At 34.6% G+C, this 24,883-nt stretch overlaps 1 protein-coding gene across 1 annotated transcript in view; it reads left to right on the top strand.

Moving 5' to 3' along the window:
* LOC141334953 (netrin receptor DCC-like) overlaps positions 1-24,883 on the top strand; it is a 154,435-nt gene that overhangs the window by 75,215 nt on the left and 54,337 nt on the right. The window contains exons 10-15 of the mRNA XM_073840174.1: positions 3,168-3,306; positions 9,990-10,039; positions 16,683-16,824; positions 17,443-17,553; positions 21,761-21,955; positions 24,684-24,779. Coding sequence (XP_073696275.1) covers positions 3,168-3,306; positions 9,990-10,039; positions 16,683-16,824; positions 17,443-17,553; positions 21,761-21,955; positions 24,684-24,779 — 733 coding nt within the window. The remainder of the gene's footprint in view (positions 1-3,167; positions 3,307-9,989; positions 10,040-16,682; positions 16,825-17,442; positions 17,554-21,760; positions 21,956-24,683; positions 24,780-24,883) is intronic.

The raw sequence follows: 24,883 nt of genomic DNA, 5'->3' as shown, positions 1-24,883 counted from the left end.
AATGCCCATTTTCCACAAGTTCATATGATTCTTTAGGGTCTTAATGAAAAGTCTATAATATACTTTGGTTAAAAATTCTCAATAGTAGTGTAAAAAAAATAGCTTTTACCTTGTCAAAATCAGCTCTGTTAAAATGTCGTTAAAATGTAACAAAGTCATGAAAAGTTGTAAAAATGAACTAAATCATGAAAAGTCGTTAAAATGTAACAAAATCATGAAAAGTTGTAAAAATGAACTAAATCATAAAAAGTCGTTAAAATGTAACAAAATCATGAAAAGTTGTAAAAATGAACTAAATCATGAAAAGTCGTTAAAATGTAACAAAATCATGAAAAGTTGTAAAAATGAACTAAATCATAAAAAGTCGTTAAAATGTAACAAAATCATGAAAAGTTGTAAAAATTAACTAAATCATGAAAAGTTGTAAAATTGAACAAAATCATGAATAGTCGTTAAAATGTAACAAAATCATGAAAAGTTGTAAAAATTAACTAAATCATGAAAAGTTGTAAAAATTAACTAAGTCATGAAAAGTCGTTAAAATTGAACTAAATCATGAAAAGTCGTTAAAATGTAAACAAAATCATGAAAAGTTGTAAAAATGAACTAAATCATGAAAAGTCGTAAAATTGAACAAAATCATGAAAAGTTGTAAAAATGAACTAAATCATGAAAAGTCGTTAAAATGTAACAAAATCATGAAAAGTCGTTAAAATGTAACAAAATCATGAAAAGTTGTAAAATTGAACAAAATCATGAAAAGTTGTAAAATTGAACAAAATCATGAAAAGTCGTTAAAATGTAACAAAGTCATGAAAAGTTGTAAAAATGAACTAAATCATGAAAAGTCGTTAAAATGTAACTAAATCATGAAAAGTCGTAAAATGAACAAAATCATGAATAGTCATTAAAATGTAACAAAATCATGAAAAGTTGTAAAAATGAACTAAATCATGAAAAGTCGTTAAAATGTAACAAAATCATGAAAAGTTGTAAAAATGAACTAAATCATAAAAAGTCGTTAAAATGTAACAAAATCATGAAAAGTTGTAAAAATTAACTAAATCATGAAAAGTTGTAAAATTGAACAAAATCATGAATAGTCGTTAAAATGTAACAAAATCATGAAAAGTCGTTAAAATGCAACAAAATCATGAAGTCGTTAAAATGTAACGAAATCATGAAAAGTTGTAAAAATGAACTAAATCATGAAAAGTCGTTAAAATTTAACTAAATCATGAAAAGTTGTCAAATTGAACAAAATCATGAAAAGTTGTAAAAATGAACTAAATCATGAAAAGTCGTAAAATTGAACAAAATCATGAAAAGTTGAAAAAATTTCTAAATCATGAAAAGTCGTAAAAATGAACTAAATCATGAAAAGTTGTAAAAATTAACTAAATCATGAAAAGTTGTAAAAATTAACTAAATCATGAAAAGTTGTAAAAATTAACTAAATCATGAAAAGTCGTTAAAATTGAACTAAATCATGAAAAGTTGTAAAATTGAACAAAATCATGAAAAGTTGTAAAATTGAACAAAATCATGAAAAGTCGTTAAAATGTAACAAAGTCATGAAAAGTTGTAAAAATGAACTAAATCATGAAAAGTCGTTAAAATGTAACTAAATCATGAAAAGTCGTAAAATGAACAAAATCATGAATAGTCATTAAAATGTAACAAAATCATGAAAAGTTGTAAAAATGAACTAAATCATGAAAAGTCGTTAAAATGTAACAAAATCATGAAAAGTTGTAAAAATGAACTAAATCATAAAAAGTCGTTAAAATGTAACAAAATCATGAAAAGTTGTAAAAATTAACTAAATCATGAAAAGTTGTAAAATTGAACAAAATCATGAATAGTCGTTAAAATGTAACAAAATCATGAAAAGTCGTTAAAATGCAACAAAATCATGAAGTCGTTAAAATGTAACGAAATCATGAAAAGTTGTAAAAATGAACTAAATCATGAAAAGTCGTTAAAATTTAACTAAATCATGAAAAGTTGTCAAATTGAACAAAATCATGAAAAGTTGTAAAAATGAACTAAATCATGAAAAGTCGTAAAATTGAACAAAATCATGAAAAGTTGAAAAAATTTCTAAATCATGAAAAGTCGTAAAAATGAACTAAATCATGAAAAGTTGTAAAAATTAACTAAATCATGAAAAGTTGTAAAAATTAACTAAATCATGAAAAGTCGTTAAAATTGAACTAAATCATGAAAAGTTGTAAAAATGAACTAAATCATGAAAAGTCGTAAAATTGAACAAAATCATGAAAAGTTGTAAAAATGAACTAAATCATGAAAAGTCGTAAAATTGAACAAAATCATGAAAAGTTGAAAAAATGTCTAAATCATGAAAAGTCATAAAAATGAACTAAATCATGAAAAGTTGTAAAAATTAACTAAATCATGAAAAGTTGTAAAAATTAACTAAATCATGAAAAGTCGTTAAAATTGAACAAAATCATGAAAAGTTGAAAAAATTTCTAAATCATGAAAAGTCGTAAAAATGAACTAAATCATGAAAAGTTGTAAAAATTAACTAAATCATGAAAAGTTGTAAAAATTAACTAAATCATGAAAAGTCGTTAAAATTTAACTTAAACACGAAAAGTCGTTAAAATGTAAACAAAATCATGAAAAGTTGTAAAAATGAACTAAATCATGAAAAGTCGTAAAATTGAACAAAATCATGAAAAGTTGTAAAAATGAACTAAATCATGAAAAGTCGTTAAAATTGAACTAAATCATGAAAAGTCGTTAAACTGTAAACAAAATCATGAAAAGTTGTAAAATTGAACAAAATCATGAAAAGTTGTCAAATTGAATGTTTGATGTTGTGAATTAAACACTGAAAGCTGCTATATTAATCCAGCATTTTAATATTAAAAAACCCAATGCAAGTCTGAACAAAATCATGAAATTGTGAAATGTAACAAAATCGTGACAAGTTTTTTATTAGTGCCTTTATACAAATCTGACCTGTTTCATTCTTACATTAGAAAAGTATTTTACAATGTTATGATATATTGTTACAGAAGCTGGATTGGTAAAGCTGCTGATGTCTGTGTGCTTGTGATTGGTCGATAGTGTCTGTAAGGCGGGGCTTACTGAAGGCTCATTAGCATGTTGTTTTCTGACTGTGGTCTATTGGTCAGAACGTGGAGGTCGTGGGTCAGAGCTACAGGATGGAGGGACTGAAGAAGTTCACGGAGTATTCGTTACGAGTGCTGGCGGTCAATCGGCACGGACCCGGCCTCTCCGATAAAGACACGCTCATCACCACGCTCTCAGACGGTAAGACTAGTCAACTCTACCACCAACTATCCTTGAGAGAAAATTACAGTAAATTTATTGAAATCATTAGAAGAAGAAAAAACTAGTTGTACAAAATGGTACTATAACATTGATATAGAATATATGACAATTCATTTACAACACCTTTATAAATTGATACACATTCTTTATTCATTTTGTAGATGCAGAGTTACAAAATCTTGCAGGTTTTTTCTTGTCTTTTACTTTAATTTTTCGATTTTAGTATTACATTTTTTATTAATATTGGGAAGTAGTTTGCATTTTTCTGTTTTTGTTAATTTTAAACAGCTATATAGTTTTTATACATTGGATTTTCAGTTCTAGTTATTTAGTTATCTAGTTATTATTATTCAGATCTAGTTATCACTAAATAAACATTAAAAATAGCCGAATTAAAATAAGTTTAGGGTTTTTTTTTCTTTCGATTTTTTGTTTTTAAGAACATTGATTTTATTTTGAATCATGAAAATGTTTTTATGGTTTCAGTTTTAATTGTAGTTATTTTAATATTATTTTGATTTTAATGTCTTTGATATACTATTATAGTTTTCATTAATTTTATTTCAGTTCTAGTTATTTTATGGTTTAAGGTTTTTTTAGATTTTTAGTTTCAATTTACATTTATTTTATTTCAAATCATGAAAACTTAAAAATCTATTTTTTTGTAGAAAAGGTGTTATTTTAGTATTAACATTTTTTATTGTAGTTTTTATTACTTTTGTCTGTTAGTTTTTATTTTCGGTTTTCTGTTTTGTTTTTATTTTTTAATGGCTATATAGTTTTTATACTTTTTTCAGTTCTACTTATTTTAGTATCAAGTTACACTAAATGAAAAAAAAATAGCTGAGATAAAATAAGTTTAGTTTTTTTAGACTTTTTGTTTCAATTACCATTGATTTTATTTTGAATCATGAAAATGTTTTTTATGGTTTTAATTTTAGTTATTTTAATATTTTAATTTTAATGTCTTTGATTTACTATTATAGTTTTCATTCATTTTATTTTAGTTCTAGTTCTAGTTATTTTAGTATCAAGTTAAATTAAATGAAAAAAAGCTGAAATCAAAGTCGAAAGATTTTTAGTTTCAATTAACATTTATTTTATTTAAAGTCATGAAAATGTATTTATGCTTTTAGTTTTAGTTAACTATAATAACCTTGATTTTAATGCCATTGATATGCTATGAAAGTTTGCATTAATATATTTTAAATATCAGGTTTTGTTTTTATATTTTATATTTTTATTTTAAATTTTAGTTAAAGTTTTAGTGATTTTGTTGTTTTAGTTACCAAGATAACCAAGTTAGAGTTGAGTTAACGATATTTCAAGTAACAAAACTGTCTTTAAATGGAGTTTTATTTTTGTGTTAGTGTTAGTTAACTAAAATAACCCTGTACATTGGCCTCTTACTCTGACCAAAGTGACTAAATGCATCTGGCATCATAATTATGTCTTCACAACTCCAGTTACATATTTCCCAGAAGGATTTGAGGGCATCCTTCAGCCTTGAAACACACATTCCAGTCTAAATCTGAATCTCTAACAAACGCATGATTCGTGACTGCGATCAGGTCACAGCGTTCAGAAGATATTTCCATAAGCCTTTCAGTTAATCACACACTAATGATGGCTTTGATTTGGCGGTAATATTCAGGCCGTCACATCTGAAGCGTCAATCAATTTCACGGCGTGTCACTCAACTCTGACAGTCTGACAGCAGACATTTCAAATACGTTTGATTTGCTTGCAGCTCCACTGCATCTCTATTCACCAACCAGCCGGGATCTTCCCTCTAAATTCAATTAGAGTCCCTGGAGAGAGAGAGACAGAGAGAGAACACACACACACACCTTCCTGATCAGAAAATGAATATATTTATTCATAGTCGCCATCTTGGCTCAATGTGTCACAATGTATTCTGGTATTGCTGCATCAGATTTGTCCGGGAGAAGGTGTACACTTAAATTTGAATGAAAATAAGATAATAAAATAAAATAAAGTTTAAAAAAAAAAAAATGTGTAAAAAATAGTTAAATACAATAAAATAAAACCTGTTTAAAAAAAAAAAAAACGTCAAAAGAAATTCTAAAATAAAAAAGGTAAAAAAAAAAAATCAATCAAAAATTTGCAAAATTTTCACTCTCAGATTTCAAGATCTAGAGAGAGAGAGAGAGAAAACACACATACACACATGCCTTCCTGACATTTTCCTGAATTTTCATTTGGATGAAAATAAAATAAAGTTATTTAAAAAATAAAATAAAATGTGTAAAAAATAATCAAATATAATAAAATTAAACCTGTTTAAAAAAAATGTGTAAAAAATAATAAAATAAAACAAGGTAAAAAAAAAGGGTTAAAAAATAACAAAACAAAATGTTTAAAAAAGTTTAAAAAAATAAATAAAATAAAATAAAATAAAATAAAAAAGTAAAAAAAAAATGCGTAAAAAAAACAAATACAATAAAATAAAACCTGTTTTAAAAATAATATATGTTTAAAAATAACGAAATAAAAAAGGTAAATAAAATAAATAATAACAAAATGCATAAAAAATAATCAAATACAATAAAATAAAACCTGTTTAAAATCTAATAAAATACGTTTAAAAATAATAAATTTAAAAGGTAAAAAAAAATAATGTAACAAAATGCTTAAAAATACTAATAAAATTATAAAATGAAATAAAATAAAAATATCTGTCTCTGCATCGTCTGAGTCTGCTGGAGTTGTATTTGATGTAGCTTGAGTTTTCTGATGTTAAAGCTGTACGCCGTCCGTTCGTTCGTCCCTCGCCGGTTCTATATAGCCTGAAGGCAAACTGTTATAGCAGCAGCTCAATGCCGCAGCAGCGTTTGAGTGTTAAAGCGGGTTATATTTCCCAGCAGCCCTTCTCATTAGCCGTCTAACATCAGGCTATTGATTTATGTGTTAACCTCCGGATTATGTTTGCAGTAATTCTCAAAGATTCAATCACCGGCTCTTATCAGCATCACCCAGCTTGAATTGTTTGAATGGAGGCTGTCGATGTCGTCCTGCAGATTCAGATGTGTCATGGGTCGCCGCTCAAATGGAGTGCAGAGATGTGGACATTTTATTGTATTATATTTAATAAATTATATCACTGTATATTTATTATAAAAGCCCAATTTAATATTTAAATGCATTTTGTGAATTTGTCTCTGTCCTGTAATGTTAGTGCAGCCCGCAGTGCTGAAATCAGCGCCGGTCGTTAAAAATCCCATCAGTGGAGCGCTGGTTTATAGCTGATGTAAAATGAGGAGGTGCGGCACGTGGCTCTTTAAGAGAGACAGCGAGACGAGCGCCAGCTTCTTAACATGCTGCTCAGACCTGCTGCATTCTCCCACTCGCTCTGATCCATTCCCATCATGCACTCCTCTGATTCTTTGTCTCATATTGGCGTGATTTTCTCCAGATGTCTGTGTGCGAGCAGCTTAACCCGCGCGTGTCTCGCTCTCATTGGCCGCAGTGTCTCTTTGCATTAGCTTCAGCGCGGCTCTAAGAGGCTGCGGGAATTTATTGCGTGTCAGCTTCCATTAGAGACGTGCGGCAGAATGATTCAAATGAGCCAATGCTGCTCCTTCCCCATTTCACTGCTTAATTAAAGGCCCTCGTGTCACGCTAATGAAATTGTGTGATGGCATTCTACAGACACACACCACTCTCTCACACACACATGCACATGCATGCACACACACACATGCTCACACATATGGATGCACAAACATGCATACATGCACACACACATAGGCATACATACACATGCATGTGCACACACGCACACACATACATGCATATGCATACACACGCTTACACACGCATGCATGCACACACTTGCATGTACATGCTTACGCATGTACACACATCTCTGTATAGCTATATTTGTGAGGAAATACATTGACACAATGCATGTACGTACGCACGCACACACACACACACACAGTCAAACATACATGCATATGCATGCACACTCACGCATACATCCATGCACACATTCACATTGACACAATGCATGTACGTACGCACGCACGCACACACACACACACACACACACACACACACAGTCAAACATACATGAATATGCATACACACACACAATGCATGCACACACAATGCATGCGCACACACACACATACACATACATGCATACACAAACACACACTCACAATGCATGCACACACACACAATGCATGTGCACACTCACACATACATGCATACACACACACACACACACACACACACACAATGCATGCACATTCATACATACATGCATACACACACACACACACACACACACACACAATGCATGCACACTCACACATACATGCTTAAGCACACACACACACACACACACACACACACACACACACACACACACACAATGTATGCGCACACACACACATACACATACATGCATACACAAACACACACACTCACAATGCATGCACACACACACAATGCATGTGCACACTCACACATACATGCATACACACACACACACACACACACACACACACACAATGCATGCACATTCATACATACATGCATACACACACACACACACACACACACACACAATGCATGCACACTCACAATGCATGCACACAATGCATGTGCACACTCACACGTACATGCATATGCATGCACACACACATACACACACAATGCATGCACACACCCACAATGCATGCGCACATACATGCATACACAAACATGCATGCACACACTCACACATAGGTGCATATACACACACACACACACACACACACACACACACACACACACACACACACACACACACACAATGCATGCACACTCATAATGCATGCACACAATGCATTCACACTCACAATGCATGCACACAATGCATGTGCACACTCACACGTACATGCATATGCATGCACACACACACACACACACACACACACACACACACACACACACACTGCATGCACACTCACAATGCATGTGCACATTCACACGTACATGCATATACATGCACACACACACACACACACACACACACACACAATGCATGCACACTCACAATGCATGCACACAATGCATGTGCACACTCACACGTACATGCTATGCATGCACACACATACACACACACACACACACACACACACACAATGCATGCACACACCCACAATGTATGCGCATATATATGCATACACAAACATGCATGCACACACTCACACATACATGCATATATATACACACACACACACACACACACACACACACACACACACACACACAATGCATGCACACTCACACATACATGCTTATGCACACACACACACACACACACACACACACACACACACACACATGTTTGTTTTTGTGAATTGTGGGGACATTCCATAGACGTAATGGTTTTTATACTGTACAAACGATATTTGCTATCACCCTACACCTTCCCTACACCTAAACCTAGCCCTCACAGGAGACTGTGCATATCTTTACATTCTCAAAAAAACGTATTCTGTATGATTTATAAGCCTTTTGAAAAGTGGGGACATGGGCAATGTCCTCATAAGTCACCCTCTCCTTGTAATACCTATGTCATACCCATGTCATTACACAAATTTGTGTCCTGATATGTCACAAAAACAAACACACACACACACACACACACACACACAATGCATGCACACACTCACACATACACATACATGCATACACAAACACACACTCACAATGCATGTGCACACTCACACATACATGCCTATACACACACACAATGCATGCACATTCATACATACATGCATACACACACACACACACACACACACACACACACACACATACACACACAATGCATGCACACATATATGCATACACAAACATGCATGCATACACTCACACATACATGCATATATATATACACACACACACACACACATACACACACAATGCATGCACACATATATGCATACACAAACATGCATGCATACACTCACACATACATGCATATATACACACACACACACACACACACACACACACACACACACAATGCATGCGCACACAAACTTTTGAACGCCAGTGTACATTGACACAATGCAATCTCTAGCTCCTTACCGTAAACCTACCCATCAGAACTAAGTGCCTCACTCAAACCCTTGCCCTAAACTTAACCTTTACCCAATTATAACCTGATCCCTAAAACCAAGTCTTGATCCTCAAACAGGCCTTTAAAGGGATCTCAGAAATTGAGGACTGGCCAAAATGTTGTCACTTTACCAAATTTTCCTCACACTTCGATTGTCTAAAACTCAAATCAGCCCTCACAGGGATAGCTGTACAAATGCGTATGCATGCACACACTCTCACACACACAGTGTTTAGGTTAATCATGTCTCCAAACTATTAGTCCAAACACATGTAGCAAATCCTCAGATAACCTCCTGACCTGTAGAGCATCTCTGATACAGCCTGGTTATCTGTAGCCTCATTTACGGATTGATTGTGTTCCTCTGATGGAAGAACATCCATCTGCTGGTGTCCTGCTGAATAGAGATAGATTCACTAACTTAACTAAACCGGTTAACTTTCTCCAGGGCCATTAGGTGACCCGTGGGGCACATTAGCGTTCATCATGATGATTGCGGTGTGTGTTTGTGTCTCCGCAGTGCCCAGCGCTCCACCGCAGAACATCTCACTGGAGGTCGTCTACTCGCGGGTGAGTTCTGATTCAACGCCGTTCATTTGCTATTAATTATGCTGCAAAACACAAGAGGTGAATGTCATCCGACACGGACACAAATGAGTCTGAAGTGTGGTGTAGGTGAAGTGTAAAGCTCTGTGTGGTTGGGTTGTGTTATAAAGAGAGTTCAGCAGGGGTTCATTCATTATTCATTCACTTTATAAGCGAGTGTGTGTATTTATATCAGTCAAGCTCTTAAAAACCAACACTAGAGCAGTCAAACACACACTATTTCCACTCATGAGACTATTCTGCTGCTCGTGCAGCTTTGATGAGGATCTACAGGTGATGAGAGATACAGTCTGAACTGCATCAGGCTCAGATGTCATGCATTCATCCACACAATCAGCCGATGATGTAAAACACACAATGAAGACGAGAGGTCAGAAACACTGATTTGATTTCAGGACTGATGTTATTTCTGTGTGGTTCAGCGCACACTCGAGTGACAGGATATTACACGCATGATCAAATCATCATGAGGAGCATGCACTGTATTTCACATTCATTATTATATTATATTATATGGGACCCTGGACCACAAAACCAGTCTTAAGTAGCACAGGTATATTTTGTAGCAATAGCCAAAAATACATTGTATGGGTCAAAATAATCGATACTTCTTTTATTCATTAGAATATTAAGTAATGATTATGTCCCATGAAGATATTTTGTACATTTCCTATCATAAATATATGAAAAATTATACATTTTTGATTAGTCATATGCATTGCTAAAAACCTCATTTGGACAACAAAGGTGATTTTCTCAATATTTTGATGTTTTTGCACCCTCAGATTTTAAGATATGTAAATATAAATATATATATATATTTATTTATATAATAGTATTTATTTATATAATAGTATTTATTAATTTTTCAAATCAGCTTAATAGTCATTTTTTGTGTTTTTTTTTTTTTGTGTGAATCATATATACATACATTTGTTTAATTCAATTTGATTCAATTCTATTCAATTTAATTACATTTTAGCTTTATGTATAAATCTCAGTTTCCAAAAAAAAATTACCCTTATGACTGATTTTGTGGTCCAGGATTTTATTATATTATATAATTACATCAGTATATATTTTATTTATTAATTTATTAATATTTTAAATGAGCTTAATAGTATTTGTTTTTGCAATTTTTGTCATTTTTGTTGTTGTTTTTTACTATAAATTTGTTTATTTATATTTTATTAATTGAATTTAATTACTACTTCTGCCCAAACATATTTTTGTCAGCCAGTTGCCAATGCAGCATTTCTCATTATTTAAATGTGTGTGTGTGTGTGTGTGTGTGTGTGTGTGTGTGTGTGTGTGTGTGTGTGTGTGTATATATATTATTTTATTTTATTTTAATTTTTTTACATAGCTATTATTTTCATATTCTCAGTTTTTTTTTACATTCACTTATTTAATCCTCTTCATCCCATGTGAGACATAATTTTAAAATTTAGTTTGTTTTATTTATTTAGTTATTAGCTTTTTGGTTTTTATTATTTTATTTTTTTAAACTCTGTTATTATTTAACATTTTTTTTAAATTAGTAATTTTACTTTTTCTTTTTTTTTTCTTACTTTTTACGTATTGTGTTAATTTAGTTGCCAAAGCTACATTTCAATTTTTCAATTTTTTATCTAACATTTATATTTAATATCATTCCGTTTCATTTCATTTAATGAAGAGGATTGTTAATAGCTGTTGAAACAATCATCACTGAATAAAGCACTATAGAGATAAATGTGAATTCTGGTTAACAGTGTGTACTCTGGTGCAGTGCTGCTCTTCTCTGGATTGTGTGTGTGTGTGTGTGTGTGTGTGTGTGTGTGTGTGTGTGTGTGTGTGTGTGTCGTCACGCTGTAATGAGCTGCTTTGTCTGAGCGGCCTGATAACGGATTGTTTATGACAGGAAATTGGGTTTCATTGTGTGCCGCTGTGCTTCTGCCCGTCCAAAGAGCGACAAAAGAGCCCAGAATGCATTGTGTCCGTCTGACGCTCTGCAGAATGATGATTGTGACATTAGATTGGGCAGCGGCCCGTCTCTATCACACATCAGCTCGACTCACGGCTGTTAAATCATCAACAATGTGTTCAGATACTGAGGATTGGGAATCATCTTTGAAAATCATCAGGCGTTTTACCGAGCGTCGCGTGGGACGTGTGACTCTGACGCTAATGATTCTCTGATATTCTTAAGAATTAAATATGAACGTAATGGCAAACATTCGCTGCAAATTCTCAACTATATTTCACAGAACTCGCTGCTCTCGAGCCGGCGGAGGCACGGCAATGCATCATGTTCAGCAGGGTCGTTTCAGACGGAAACATTTTCATTTTTCACTGGAAAATTAAACTGTCTATTTGTGCATCATTTGCTGCGGCGCTAGTGGTTATTAATGGAGGAATCAGACGGATGGCCTCTATAAAGGAATACGGCCGGCGAGAGGGCAGGTCAGGGAGCGACGGGACGCTTTATCTGAGTCGACACGAGCGACAGTGACAGCATCTTAAATATTTATCGATTTTATGAGTCGTTAACTTGCTTTTCTTTCCATTAGGATTCGGTCCAGAGGCTCGTTTGGTTTGATGAATCTGAGTGATGTGGAATATAACGTTTAGCTGTTTACCCTGATCATTAATTATGCACCTCAGAACAGACCAGAGAAAGTGGATGACAGTCTGAGACAATAAAAAGAGCTGACTTTATATTTGTTATTAAAAGACATTTTCATTTTTAAGATTTATGCTTAAAAACTGTGTATGTTATATATATAACAACAGAATTGAGATTTAGTCAGAATGATCAGATATACACTGCCTTTTCTTACTTAGATTTTTTGTCTAGTTTCCAGCTGAAACATCTAAAAATTCTTAAATCAAGAAGGATTTCTAGACAAGTCAAAATTATTTTCTCGTTTTCAGAAAAAACAAGTCAAAATTAAGTGTGTTTTAAGCAAAAAAATCTGCCAGTTGGGTAAGAAAAATTATTTTGTTTTCTTTTTGAAATAAGATATTTTTTTATCCCATTGGCAGATTATTTCGCTTAAGCAAAAACTCTTTTTTTCTGAAAACAAGAAAATAATTTTTACTTGTCTAGAAAATCCTCCTTGTTTTAAGAATTTTAGATATTTTGGCTGGAAACAAGACAACAAATCTAAGTAAGAAAGGCATTTTTGGCAGTGTAGACTTTAAATAACGTAAAAATTAAAAATAAAACAATTTTAAAAAAATAATCATAATTATGAGACAAACTTGCAATTCTAAAAAAAAAAAAAAAGTATGAACATTTTGTTAGTTTTTGCTTAAAACAAGCAAAAATATCTGCCAATGGGGTAAGAAAAAAAATCTTGTTTAGCCTTAGAATTAAGATTATTTTTCTTACCCCACTGGCAGATATGTTAGCTTGTTTTAAGCAAAAACTAACAAAACGTAGATTTAAAAAAAAAAGAAAATAAGACTTAATATCTTAAATGGTTTTACTTGTCAAGTAAATGCATCTTTATTCAAGAATGTTAAGATATTTATACTAGAAAACAAGACATAAATTTTATTGAACCAAGATGCATTTACTTGACAAGTAAAATCATTTAAGATATTAAGTCTTGTTTACAAAAAAAAATACATATATATCAAAAATATCAGCCAATGGGGCAAGAAAAAAATCTTGTTTAGCCTTTGAATTAAGATTATTTTTCTAACCCCACTGGCAGATATTTTTGCTTGTTTTAAGCAATGTTTAGATATTTATACTAGAAAACAAGACAAAATTATTTTTTTCAGTGCAAACAGCTGTGAATGCTTTTTTAACAGTCGTTGAGTGAGATTGTCTTCAATCTGTTGCTCAATCGAGACTGAAGTTGATGAAGGATATAATACACACATGCATTGATTGCATTGATGAATTATATTCAGAATGCAATGCTGATGGCAAACTACATGTCTGTTACTCATTCATTTCAGATTTATAATACTGCATCAACTCACCTAAACACACACACACACACGCACACACACACACGCACACACACACACACACACACACACACACACACAGATATGTGCAGCAACACATTGTTCCGAGTTGATTCTCGCTGTTCAACACAGGATAATTAACACCACGATGGGGCCAAAATGACAATCCTGAACTAATGCCATACTCACACACACACACACACACACACACACACACACATGAGCTGTAATCAATTAAGATTACTCTCCAAACCCAGGAGCCAGTGCCAGTGAATGTTAATGAGAGCAGGGTGGCATTAGCGCGTGTGCCGAACATGCTGCGGGGCGTGAGGTGCGGAGGAGCGCCGCTGGACGCACGATTGGCCGGGGTCGCCGTTATGAGACCGCTGCGGCTGAAGCGGGATGGACGTGTCGCGTTGTGAATTTTAATTGCTTTATTTGCATGTTAACGGGCAGATGGCACTAGCGCAGACTCACGATGCCACTGAGCATATGATGGCATTCCTGCGCAGACGCGCCGCCGTGCAGTTTATATCTGTTTCAGGGCCGTTTGTGAAGGTTAATGAATCTGTGTTTGGGAATTTGGATGCTTAGGATGGAGAGAGAGAGAGAGAGAAACAGCTGTATTAGTACTAGTACTGGTAAAGGTTGTGTTGACCCAATGCTGTTCTCATCAGTAAGTTGTGCTGGTACTAAAGACCCTGTCAAATCAATGCATTTCTTCCTCTGCTTTACTGAACAATTAAATGTCTTTTCCTGCATAATTAATAAGCATCCATGCAGAATACAGATGGCTGGAAAGGTCTGTACGGTAATAAAAATGCGGAAGCAGCAATTAACATGCCTTTTCGGCATGAAATGAATATTTTTATTCATCAAGAATGCATTACATTAATTAAAAGTGACAGTAAATATATCCGCTGCAAAAAATGATTTTCTTACTTAGTATTTGTGTCGTTTTCTAGTATAAATATCTAAACATTCTTGAATCAAGGTGAATTTACTTCACAAGTACAACAACTTCTTGTTCTCAAAAAAAGTTATCAAAATTTTGTTTGTTTTTGCTTGAAACAAGCTCAAATATCTGCCAATGGAGTAAGAAAAATAATCTCAATTCAAAAGCTAAATAAGATTTTTTTTCTTGCCCCATTGGCAGATATTTGAGCTTGTTTCAAGCAAAAACTAACAAAATTTTGATAACTTTTTTTTTTTTTTTTTAGAAAACAAGACTTAATATCTTAAATTGTTTAACGTGTAAAGTAAATTCATCTTGATTCAAGAATTTTTAGATTTTTATAATAGAAAACAAGACAAAAATACTAAGTAAGAATAATAATTTTTTGCAGTGTGTATGATGTTGGTTTTGGATTTGGTGACAAATAAATGCTGTTTTTATTTATCGAAGGATCCTGAAAAGGGATGTTATAGGTAACTAAATCTATAAAAACTATAAAAACATTACAAAATATTTTGTTACTTTAAATATATTCAACTTAACTTTTATTAAAAATAGAATAAAATAAAATGTTTTTGGGTCAGGTTAGTTATCAATGTATTTCAGCTAGTTTTCAATGCAACATTGTTCTTCAATGCAAATTTATTTTCTTTTAGTTTAACTTGATGTACAAACATAACTCAAGCTAAATGTGAAATAAAAATATAAAGACCATATAGATATGTTTAAAAAACCTACTAAAAATTAGAATTTGCCAAAAATAAAAACACTTAAAATTAAAACTGAAAATATAAAAAATTATATTTTTTTTATTCATGTTTATTTGCTACATTTATTTGAACATGATAACTGTCACTTTTGATCAATTAATTGCATCCTTGCTGAACAAAAGTGTTAATTTCTTACATAATTTTTTTTTTAATTTTGAATGATAATTTATCAGTTTCTACAAAAATATTGGACAGCACACCTGATTTCAATATTGATAATAATCAGAAATGTTTCTTGAGCAGCAAATCAGCATATCAGAATGATTTCTGAAGGATCATGTTACACTGAACACTGGAGGAATGATGCTGAAAATGCAGCTGCGTATCACAGAAATAAATTACACTTTAACAGATATTTGAAATTCTAATAATATTTTTGACTCTGAACCACAAAACCAAGGCCAGTTTTTTCTAAATTGAGAATTATACATCATCTGAAAGCTGAACAAATAAGCTTTTCATTGATGTATGAATTTGTTAGAGTAATAGAGATACAACTGTTAGAAACTCTGGAATCTGAGGGTGCAAAAAATCAAAATATTGAGAAATGTTGTACAAATGAAGTTCTTAGCAATGCATATTACTAATCAAAAATTAAGTTTTGATATATTTACAATATATAGAAATATACAAAATATCTTTATGGAACTTAATCTTTACTTTTTTGCCATATTTTTGACCCAATGTAGTTTTGGCTATTGCTACAAATATACCCATGCTACTTAAGACTGGTTTTGTGGTTTAGGGGCACATTTCACAACTTTTATATGCATCCTTGGTAAACAGAGGAGATTTTTGAGCAGTAGTGTGTGTGTGTGATTGGTCATATTGTGTAATTTAGCATTGAACTGAACAGATATTGCATCCGCTCTAACTGATAAAGTGATGTTTGTATGATCTGTGTGTTTGTGTTTAGAGCATAAAGGTGAGCTGGCAGCCGCCGCCTGCAAACACACTGAACGGATTCATCACCGGATACAAGATCCGCCATCGCAAAACGGGCCGACGGGGGGAGCAGGAAGCCATCGAACCCAACAACCTGTGGTACCTGTTCACCGGTGAGTGCGTCTGCGTGACACGTTTGTGCTTTCAGACTCTTGATGTTTTCCATCACATGCATCCAAACGGAAGAACAGCCGAACTCCTGCCTGAGTCACGTATTTCTGGCATGTTGTGCTCCTGCGCTGCACGCTTTGTTTCTTTAACGCCGCATTCTATGCATGTTAAAGAAGTCGACGCACCACACCGGATTTGTCGTCCTCCGGGGCCGCGGGAGCGTAGATGCGTGTTTGTTTGAATAGGATTTCTGAATTTATTGGAAAATCATATTCATTTCCATTATTCCCTTGATGGATATCTCGCTAAGTTGCTATTTCCGAAGGGATTCATTTCACAGTGCCGTTGGAGTGTGTTATGCTAATTCCCCACACTCCGGGGTATTCAGGGATGACAGCGCCCTGCTATCATAATTGCGTTTTTTTATCTTTACACATGATGGAAATGCATCCTGATCTGTTTAGATGAGGTTTGGAGACCTTGTTTACCTCGCCGCCTTGACTGATTGCTGTTTACTAATTAGAATCGCAAATAATAATCGCACACACACACACACACATACTCTTGCGCGTGTTATTTTCTTCTCCTCTGACTCAGACTCTTTGTTTATTGTCTGACAGGATTGGAGAAAGGCAGCCAGTACAGCTTCCAGGTGGCAGCCATGACGGTCAATGGCACGGGGCCCAGCAGTGAATGGCACACGGCCGAGACGCCGGAGAACGACCTGGACGGTGAATATGACTGCAGACGCACAATGCAGCACAAATCCCTCTTTAGGGCAGCTTAAACCAGTCTGAGGTGGTTAGGCTGGTCTGTTTTTGCGGTATTTGAGGGGTTCAGCACTAATGATGGGCTCTTGCTTCATGCAGCTTTGTCAATGATTCGTTTCGAACCAGTGATTTAGAGCACCACCAGAGTCATGTGATTTCAGTAATTGAGGCTCGGAACGCTTTCGAAATTTTCAGAGGTTTGCCGCTAGGAGGCATTGATCTCTCTAAATTCATAATCCAGTATCTATCCATCATCCATCTATCTATCAGTCTATCTGTCTGTCATCCATCCATCCATTTATCCATCTATTCATCCATCCATTATCCATCTATCTATCCACCCATCCTTCCATCCACCTATCCATCCATTCATCAGTTCATTATCCATATATCGTCTATCCTTCCATCCATCTGTCCATCCATTCATCTGTCCATTATCCATCTATCCATCCATCCATCCATCCATCCATCTATCCGTCATCCATCCATCCATCTATCCATCCATACATCCTTCCATCCATCCATCCATCCATCCATCCATCCATCTATCCGTCATCCATCCATCCATCTATCCATCCATACATCCTTCCATCCATCTATCCATCCATCCATTCATCCATCCATCTATCCATCCATCCTTCTATACATTCATCCATCTATCATCCTTCTATCCATCCATTCATCAGTTCATTATCCATCTATCGTCTATACTTCCATCCATCTGTCCATCCATTCATCCGTCCATTATTCATCTATCCATCCATCCATCCATCCATCTATCCATCATCCATCCATCTATCTATCCATCCATGCATCCTTCCATCCATCTATCCATTCATCCATCCATCCATCCATCCATCTGTCCATCTATTCATCCGTTCATTATCCATCATTCCATCCATCCATCCATGCATCCATCTATCTGTCATCCATCTATCATCTATCCATTCATCCATCCATCCATCCATCCATTTATCCTTCCATCCATCTGTCCATCCATTCATCCATCTGTCCATCCATTCATCCATCCATTCATCCTTCTATCCATCCATCCATCCTTCCATCCATTTATCCATCCATTCATCTGTATATCGTATATCTGTCCATCCGTTCATCTGTGCATCCATCTATCCATCCTTCCATACATCTATCCATCCTTCTGTCCATCCATTAATCCTTCCATCCATCCATTTATCCATCTGTCCATCCATTCATCCATCCATTCATCCTTCTATCCATCCATCCATTTATCCATCCATTCATCTGTATATCGTATATCTGTCCATCCGTTCATCTGTCCATCATCTATCCATCCTTCCATCCATCCATCCATCCATTTATCTATTCATCCATCCATCCATCCTTCTATCCATCCATCCATCTGTCCATCCGTCCGTCCATCCATCCATCCATCTATTCATCTGTCCATCAATCCATCCATCCATCCATCCATTTATCCGTCCATCCATCCATCCGTCCATTCATCCGCCCATCAATCTATTCATCCATCTATCCATCCATCAATCTGTTCATTCGTCCATCAATCTATCTATCCATCCATAAATCCATCCATTCATCCGTCCATCAGTCTATCCGTCCATCAATCTATCCGTCCATCCATCTACATTATCACCAGCATGAGTCGTTTTGAATGTTTTGAAACATTGAATCATTTTGTGAAGCAACTGGTTCAATTGATTTGAAAAGCTTCATTTCCCCCATCACTACTAGAAAGAGCCATGCTCACTAAACACTAGTGATTATTCAATGGCCTGAAACAGGGAATGTCTAGAGAACAAATGTTCCAGGGCTCCATGTAACCAGCCTGGAAGTGTCTGATTCCCTGGGTAGTGTGCTTACTGGTGAATTGGTGTGTGGATTGAAACGTAGCCACAGGCTACACGAGGACACGGTTAGTCAGGCCCGTCGGCCGATAAGAGGAAGCAGAGAATCGATGCGTCTAGATTCAGTATGTCTGAGTTTAGTGTGTCTGCTAGCACAATGAAATTTAAAAGCACACATCATTCAGCATAGAATAGATGAAGATGTAGTTGACATTTACATTATCTTTCAACTCAAAGCAGAGCGCCGGTGTCGTCTTTTCTAATGGATCGCTTTGAAGACGTTGTTGGGCGTGAGAATGTCACCTTTGAACGAGACGCGTGTCTGTGTGCAGATCAAACGCGTGGCGTGAGGTTTGATCAGTACCTGCTTGAACTTCACTCTAGTTTGCTGCTTTGAGAGAGTCATTAATCAGAGATGCTCTGTGCCTCAGGGAGAGACGATTACGAGAGCGAGCCTTGATGTGGAAGAACACCGGCGCTGTGTCGAGCTTCATAAATGCTGAAAGAGTCGAGGCTTCATGCTCTTAGATGGAGTAAACAAAATGATTTTCGAAGCAAAAAACACCAGAATAGAAATAGAAGTGTTAATATAAGACTTGTGGAGGAAGAGAAACAGAGAACAGAAAATGATTAGAGCGATTAGAGAATTCACAACTCAACAATCACTGTGACCTCAACTCACAGAAAGTTTCATTTATCCATCCATCCATCCATCAATCTATCTTGTTCATTCGTTGATATGTTAATTTGTTCTGGCTGTCATTCATTTGTTCATCCATTCCGCTGGCCTAGCTGATGTTATTTTGTTCTTTTGCTTGTTCAGTCTGTGTGTTTATCTGTCATTTGTTTGTTTGTTCGTTAATTCTGTCTGTCATTTGTTTGTTTGTTCGGTATGTCTGTCTGTTTATCTATCATTTGTTTGTTCATTCGTTCATTCTGTCTGTTTGTTTGTTTGTTTGTTTGTTTAGTCTGTCTGTCTATCTATCATTAATTTGTTTGTTCTTTCATTCTGTCTGTTTGTTTGTTTAGTCTGTCTGTCTATCTATCATTAATTTGTTTGTTTGTTTGTTTGTTCGTTCATTCTCTCTGTTGATTCGTTTGTCTGTCTGTCTGTCTATCTGTCTATCGTTCGTTTGTTCTGTCTGTTATTCTTTTGTTAATCCGCTCTTGTCGGTCTTTCTGATGTTTGTTTGTTATTTCGTTTGTTCGGTCTGTGTTTGTCTTTCTGTTTGTCTGTCTGTCTATCTATCATTTGTTCATTCATTTGTTTGTTCTTTCATTCATTCATTCATTCTGTCTGTCATTTGTTTGTTTGTTTGTTTGTTTGATTGATTGTTCATTCTGTCATTCATTTGTTCATCCATTCTGTGGGTCAATCTGATGTTTGATTTCAGTTTGTTTGTAAGTGTCTTTCTATCTGTCTGTCTGGTTATCATTTGTTTATTTATTTGTTTGTTTGTGGATTTGTTCTGTGTGTCATTTGTTTGTTTGTTTGTTTGTTTATGTGTTAATTCTGTCTGTCATTAATTTGTTCATCTGTTCTGTCTCTGATGTTTGTTTGTTCTTTTGTTTGTTCTATTGTTCTATCATTCTATCTATCAGTCTATCGTTCTATCTTTCGTTCATTCGGTTGTTTCATCTGTCATTGTTTGTTTGTTCGGTCTGTGTCTAACGTTCGTTTGTTTATTCTGTCTGTCATTTGTTCTGTCTGTCTGTCTGATGTTCGTTGTTCTTTATTTGTTCAGCCTGTGTGTCTGTCTGTGGTTCTTTAGTTCGTTTGTTCTGTCTGTCATTTGTTTGTTTGTTTATTCTGTCTCTCATTCATTTTTTCATCCATTCTGTCGGTCTGATGTTTGTTTGTTCGCTCATTCATTTGTTTGTTCTTTCATTCTGTCTGCCATATGTTTGTTTGTTCTGTCTGTCTGATTCTGTCTATTGTTCGTTTGTTCATTCTGTCTGTCATTTGTTTGTTTGTTTGTTTGTCTGTTCTGTCTGTCTGTCTGTCGTCTGTTCATTCGTTTGTTCATTCATTCTATCTCTCTTTCTGTCATCCTGTCTATCTAATGTTTGTTCACTTGTTCTGTCTGAAGTCAGTATTCGAAGGTTTCCTTTTTCAGTTAAAAATGGTTTATGTAAATTCGATGTGAATTTTCAGTTCCATTCTACTTCATTACATATTTATTCTGTTTTCTATCACACTGTAAAGTCATTCAGGGTTGAGTTGTGAATGGAGACGATCGCTCAGGCGTCTCTGCAGCAGTGATTCAAAGAACGTGTTTGAACCCAGCTGAGCAATGACCTCGCTTTTATTTTCTCTTTAACAGAAACCCAAGTTCCTAACCAGCCGAGCTCTCTGCACGTGCGTCCGCTGCCCAACAGCATCATCATGAGCTGGACGCCGCCGCTCAACCCCAACATCCTCGTGCGCGGATACATCATTGGCTACGGAGTGGGCAGCCCATACGCCGAGACCGTGAGGGTGGACAGCAAGCAGCGCTACTACTCCATCGAGAACTTGGGTGAGAAACCATCAGTCGTTTGCATTCATTCAGTCAGAGAGTCTCTGCTTTCATTCAAACAGTTAATTATAGATCATTGATCACATGATGAGCGGCACTCATCAACATATTATTATTTGCAAGCTCTTAAGTGCTTGTTATGAAAAGTGGTGCGAATTGATTTACCGAAATGGCTGTTCATTTATTCATTATGAAGAATGAAATCAGAATGTTTTATTTAAAGGCATCTAATTTGAAAACAAGTGAGGTGTAAATTGAATTTTTCTCATCACGTGTGATACAATGACAAATCTCATTGTGATTTTAATATTCATGAGGAGGTGCGGTTAGTTCGGCGCTCATGAATATGTAATGAGAGTTTGTTCGAGATCAAACACGCTCCGTTGTGTTAAAGCACACTAATGTTTTATTTATTCTCTTTTTCTGTGATTACCCTGATGTCAAGAGGCGTTTACGACCCCCTCGATAGCTTCGTTAAAGCTCGCTCGTTTCGTCAGCCGTTTGCCGAGAGGCTCTCGTGGTGAAATTCTCACCTGCGCCCGTCTTTTGTTCTCCTCTTACCTCCGTTCTGGACAAAAATAAGGCCACGTCCTTATCAATATTTCACATGGAATCCACAGGTTACCATGGCAGCGATATTGAACCGGGAGCAGCTGCCCGAAGGAAAAGAGAATCGGATGGAAAGAGGAAAAGAGCATCTTCTGTTTCTTTGTTCAGGGTTTCATACGGAGTCATAAATGAATCTTTCAAAGCCTCGATCAGTTACAGCCTCTGAATTAAAACAGTCCCGTCCTGCGGCGGCGCTGCTGGAAACAGACGAGCGGCTCTCGTGTACAGATGCTGTTATCGTCAATAATAACTTCATTTGAATTTCCTCATTTGATGTCTTGCTTTGTTTGCCGTTATTTTTGTCTTCTGCACTTCTGCTGCATTTATTTTCCCCCTGAATCACTGAATTATATTATGTCAATGATCATTGTCAAGTCACATTTAAATTAGTGCTTTATACAATACTGATTGTTTCAAAGCAGCTTCACAGAGATAAACAGTGTAATTTGATTACTTTTTTAAGTAACTACAAAAGTGATGTGTTACTTTTTAAGTTTACTTTCTAATTTACACTAATGTACACTGCAAAAAATGATTTACTTAGTATTTTTGTCTTTTGTTTTTTTAGTATAAATATCTAAACATTCTTGAATCAGGATGCATTTATTTGACAAGTAAAAACATTTAAGTTAAAACAAGCAAAAATATCTGTCAATGGGGTAAGTAAAATAAACTTAATTCAAAGGCTAAACAAGATTATTTTTTTCTTGCCCCATTGGCAAATATTTTTGATGTTTAAAGCAAAAAAAAAAAACACATTTTGCTAACTTTTTTTAAAGTAATATTTAAAGTCGTTTTACTTGTAAAGTAAATGCATCTTGATTCAAGAATGTTTAGATATTTATACTAGAAAACAAGACAAAAATAGTAAGAAAGAAAATAATTTTTTGAAGTGTAACGTAATTAGTTACTTTTTAGGGAGTGATGCAATATTGTAATGCATTACTTTTAAATGTAACTTTTTAAATGTAATGTTGTCAGTTACAAAATGTTGTTAGTTTATGCTTAAAACAAGCTAAAATATCGGCAAATGGGGCAAGAAAAAAAAATCTCGTTTAACCTTTGCATTAAGATTATTTTTCTTACTCAATTGGCAGATATTTTTACTTCAAGTAAAAGCTAACAAAATGTAGATTTTTTTTTTTTTTTTTTTTTTTTTTTTTTTAGAAAACAAGACTTAATATCTTAAATGATTTTACTCGTCAAGTAAATGCATCTTGATTCAAGAATGTTTAGATATTTATACTAGAAAACAAGACAAAAATACGTAAGAAAATCATTTTTTGCAGTGCAGTGCCAATATTGCAAAATTCAATTATATTTAGGGCTGTCAAATGATTAAAAATATTTAATGTGATAATTTAAACGATGTGCTGATTAATTAATGACAAATTAATCGCACATCAATTTTGAGTGAAAAATGCACCAACCCCAGACAGGAGATATTTTGATTCAGCATTGCATAAATAATGATAAGTATCAGTGGTATTAAAGAAATAAAATAAAATTATACTTTAAATATGAAACTAAAATCACCAGTAGGTGGCAGTGAGTCACTATCTTAATGAGTGAGTCATTGAATCATTCACTCAACTGATTCATTCAGAAACAAAGCCAGTGGCTCTTTATGAACGATGGAGTCATTCAGTAACGAATCGCTGCTATGTATCAATCGGAGATGCTCAAAGTTCTGCTGTGGCTTTGATTGGAATTATGTTTGTTTGTGAGATTGATCGAAAACAGACAATATTGTGTCTAAAATGTAATCAATCAGTGTCACATCTGCAATGATATTGCTGAAAACAGCACTCTTGCTGGTGTGAAATTGCTAAACTATATCATATGATATAAATATAAGAGAATGTTTTTTGCGCTCATATCTTGATGTTAACCATTTTAACACATTATTTTTTTTTCCTGAATTCATTGCACCAAAGAAACAAGTTAAATCTACAGCCCTAATCATAATATGTGCCTGTCCACACTCTGGTCTATCTAATGTTGAGTCCTGTGGCTTTGAGAGCTTGAATGACTCTGGAGACTCTCGTCTGATGAATGCGTGTTAATAACGGCTCTCCAGAACAGAATAAAGTCAAGGTTTTGTGTTTGTGTGTTTCAGAGCCCAGCTCTCATTACGTCATCTCTCTGAAGGCCTTCAATAACGCGGGTGAAGGAGTTCCTCTGTACGAGAGCGCCGTCACCAGATCCATGTCAGGTGAGTCACCGCAGATTGTTTTACAGCTTCCCTTGCAGTCTGATTAAAGCCATATGGTTTATGAACTCAATCACAAACCTTCAGTCAAAAATTTCAGTCAAAAA

The sequence above is a fragment of the Garra rufa genome, chromosome 5 (assembly GCF_049309525.1).
Source record: "Garra rufa chromosome 5, GarRuf1.0, whole genome shotgun sequence".
In the NCBI taxonomy this organism is placed as follows: domain Eukaryota; kingdom Metazoa; phylum Chordata; class Actinopteri; order Cypriniformes; family Cyprinidae; genus Garra; species Garra rufa.
This window is presented reverse-complemented; position numbering and strand designations above follow the sequence as displayed.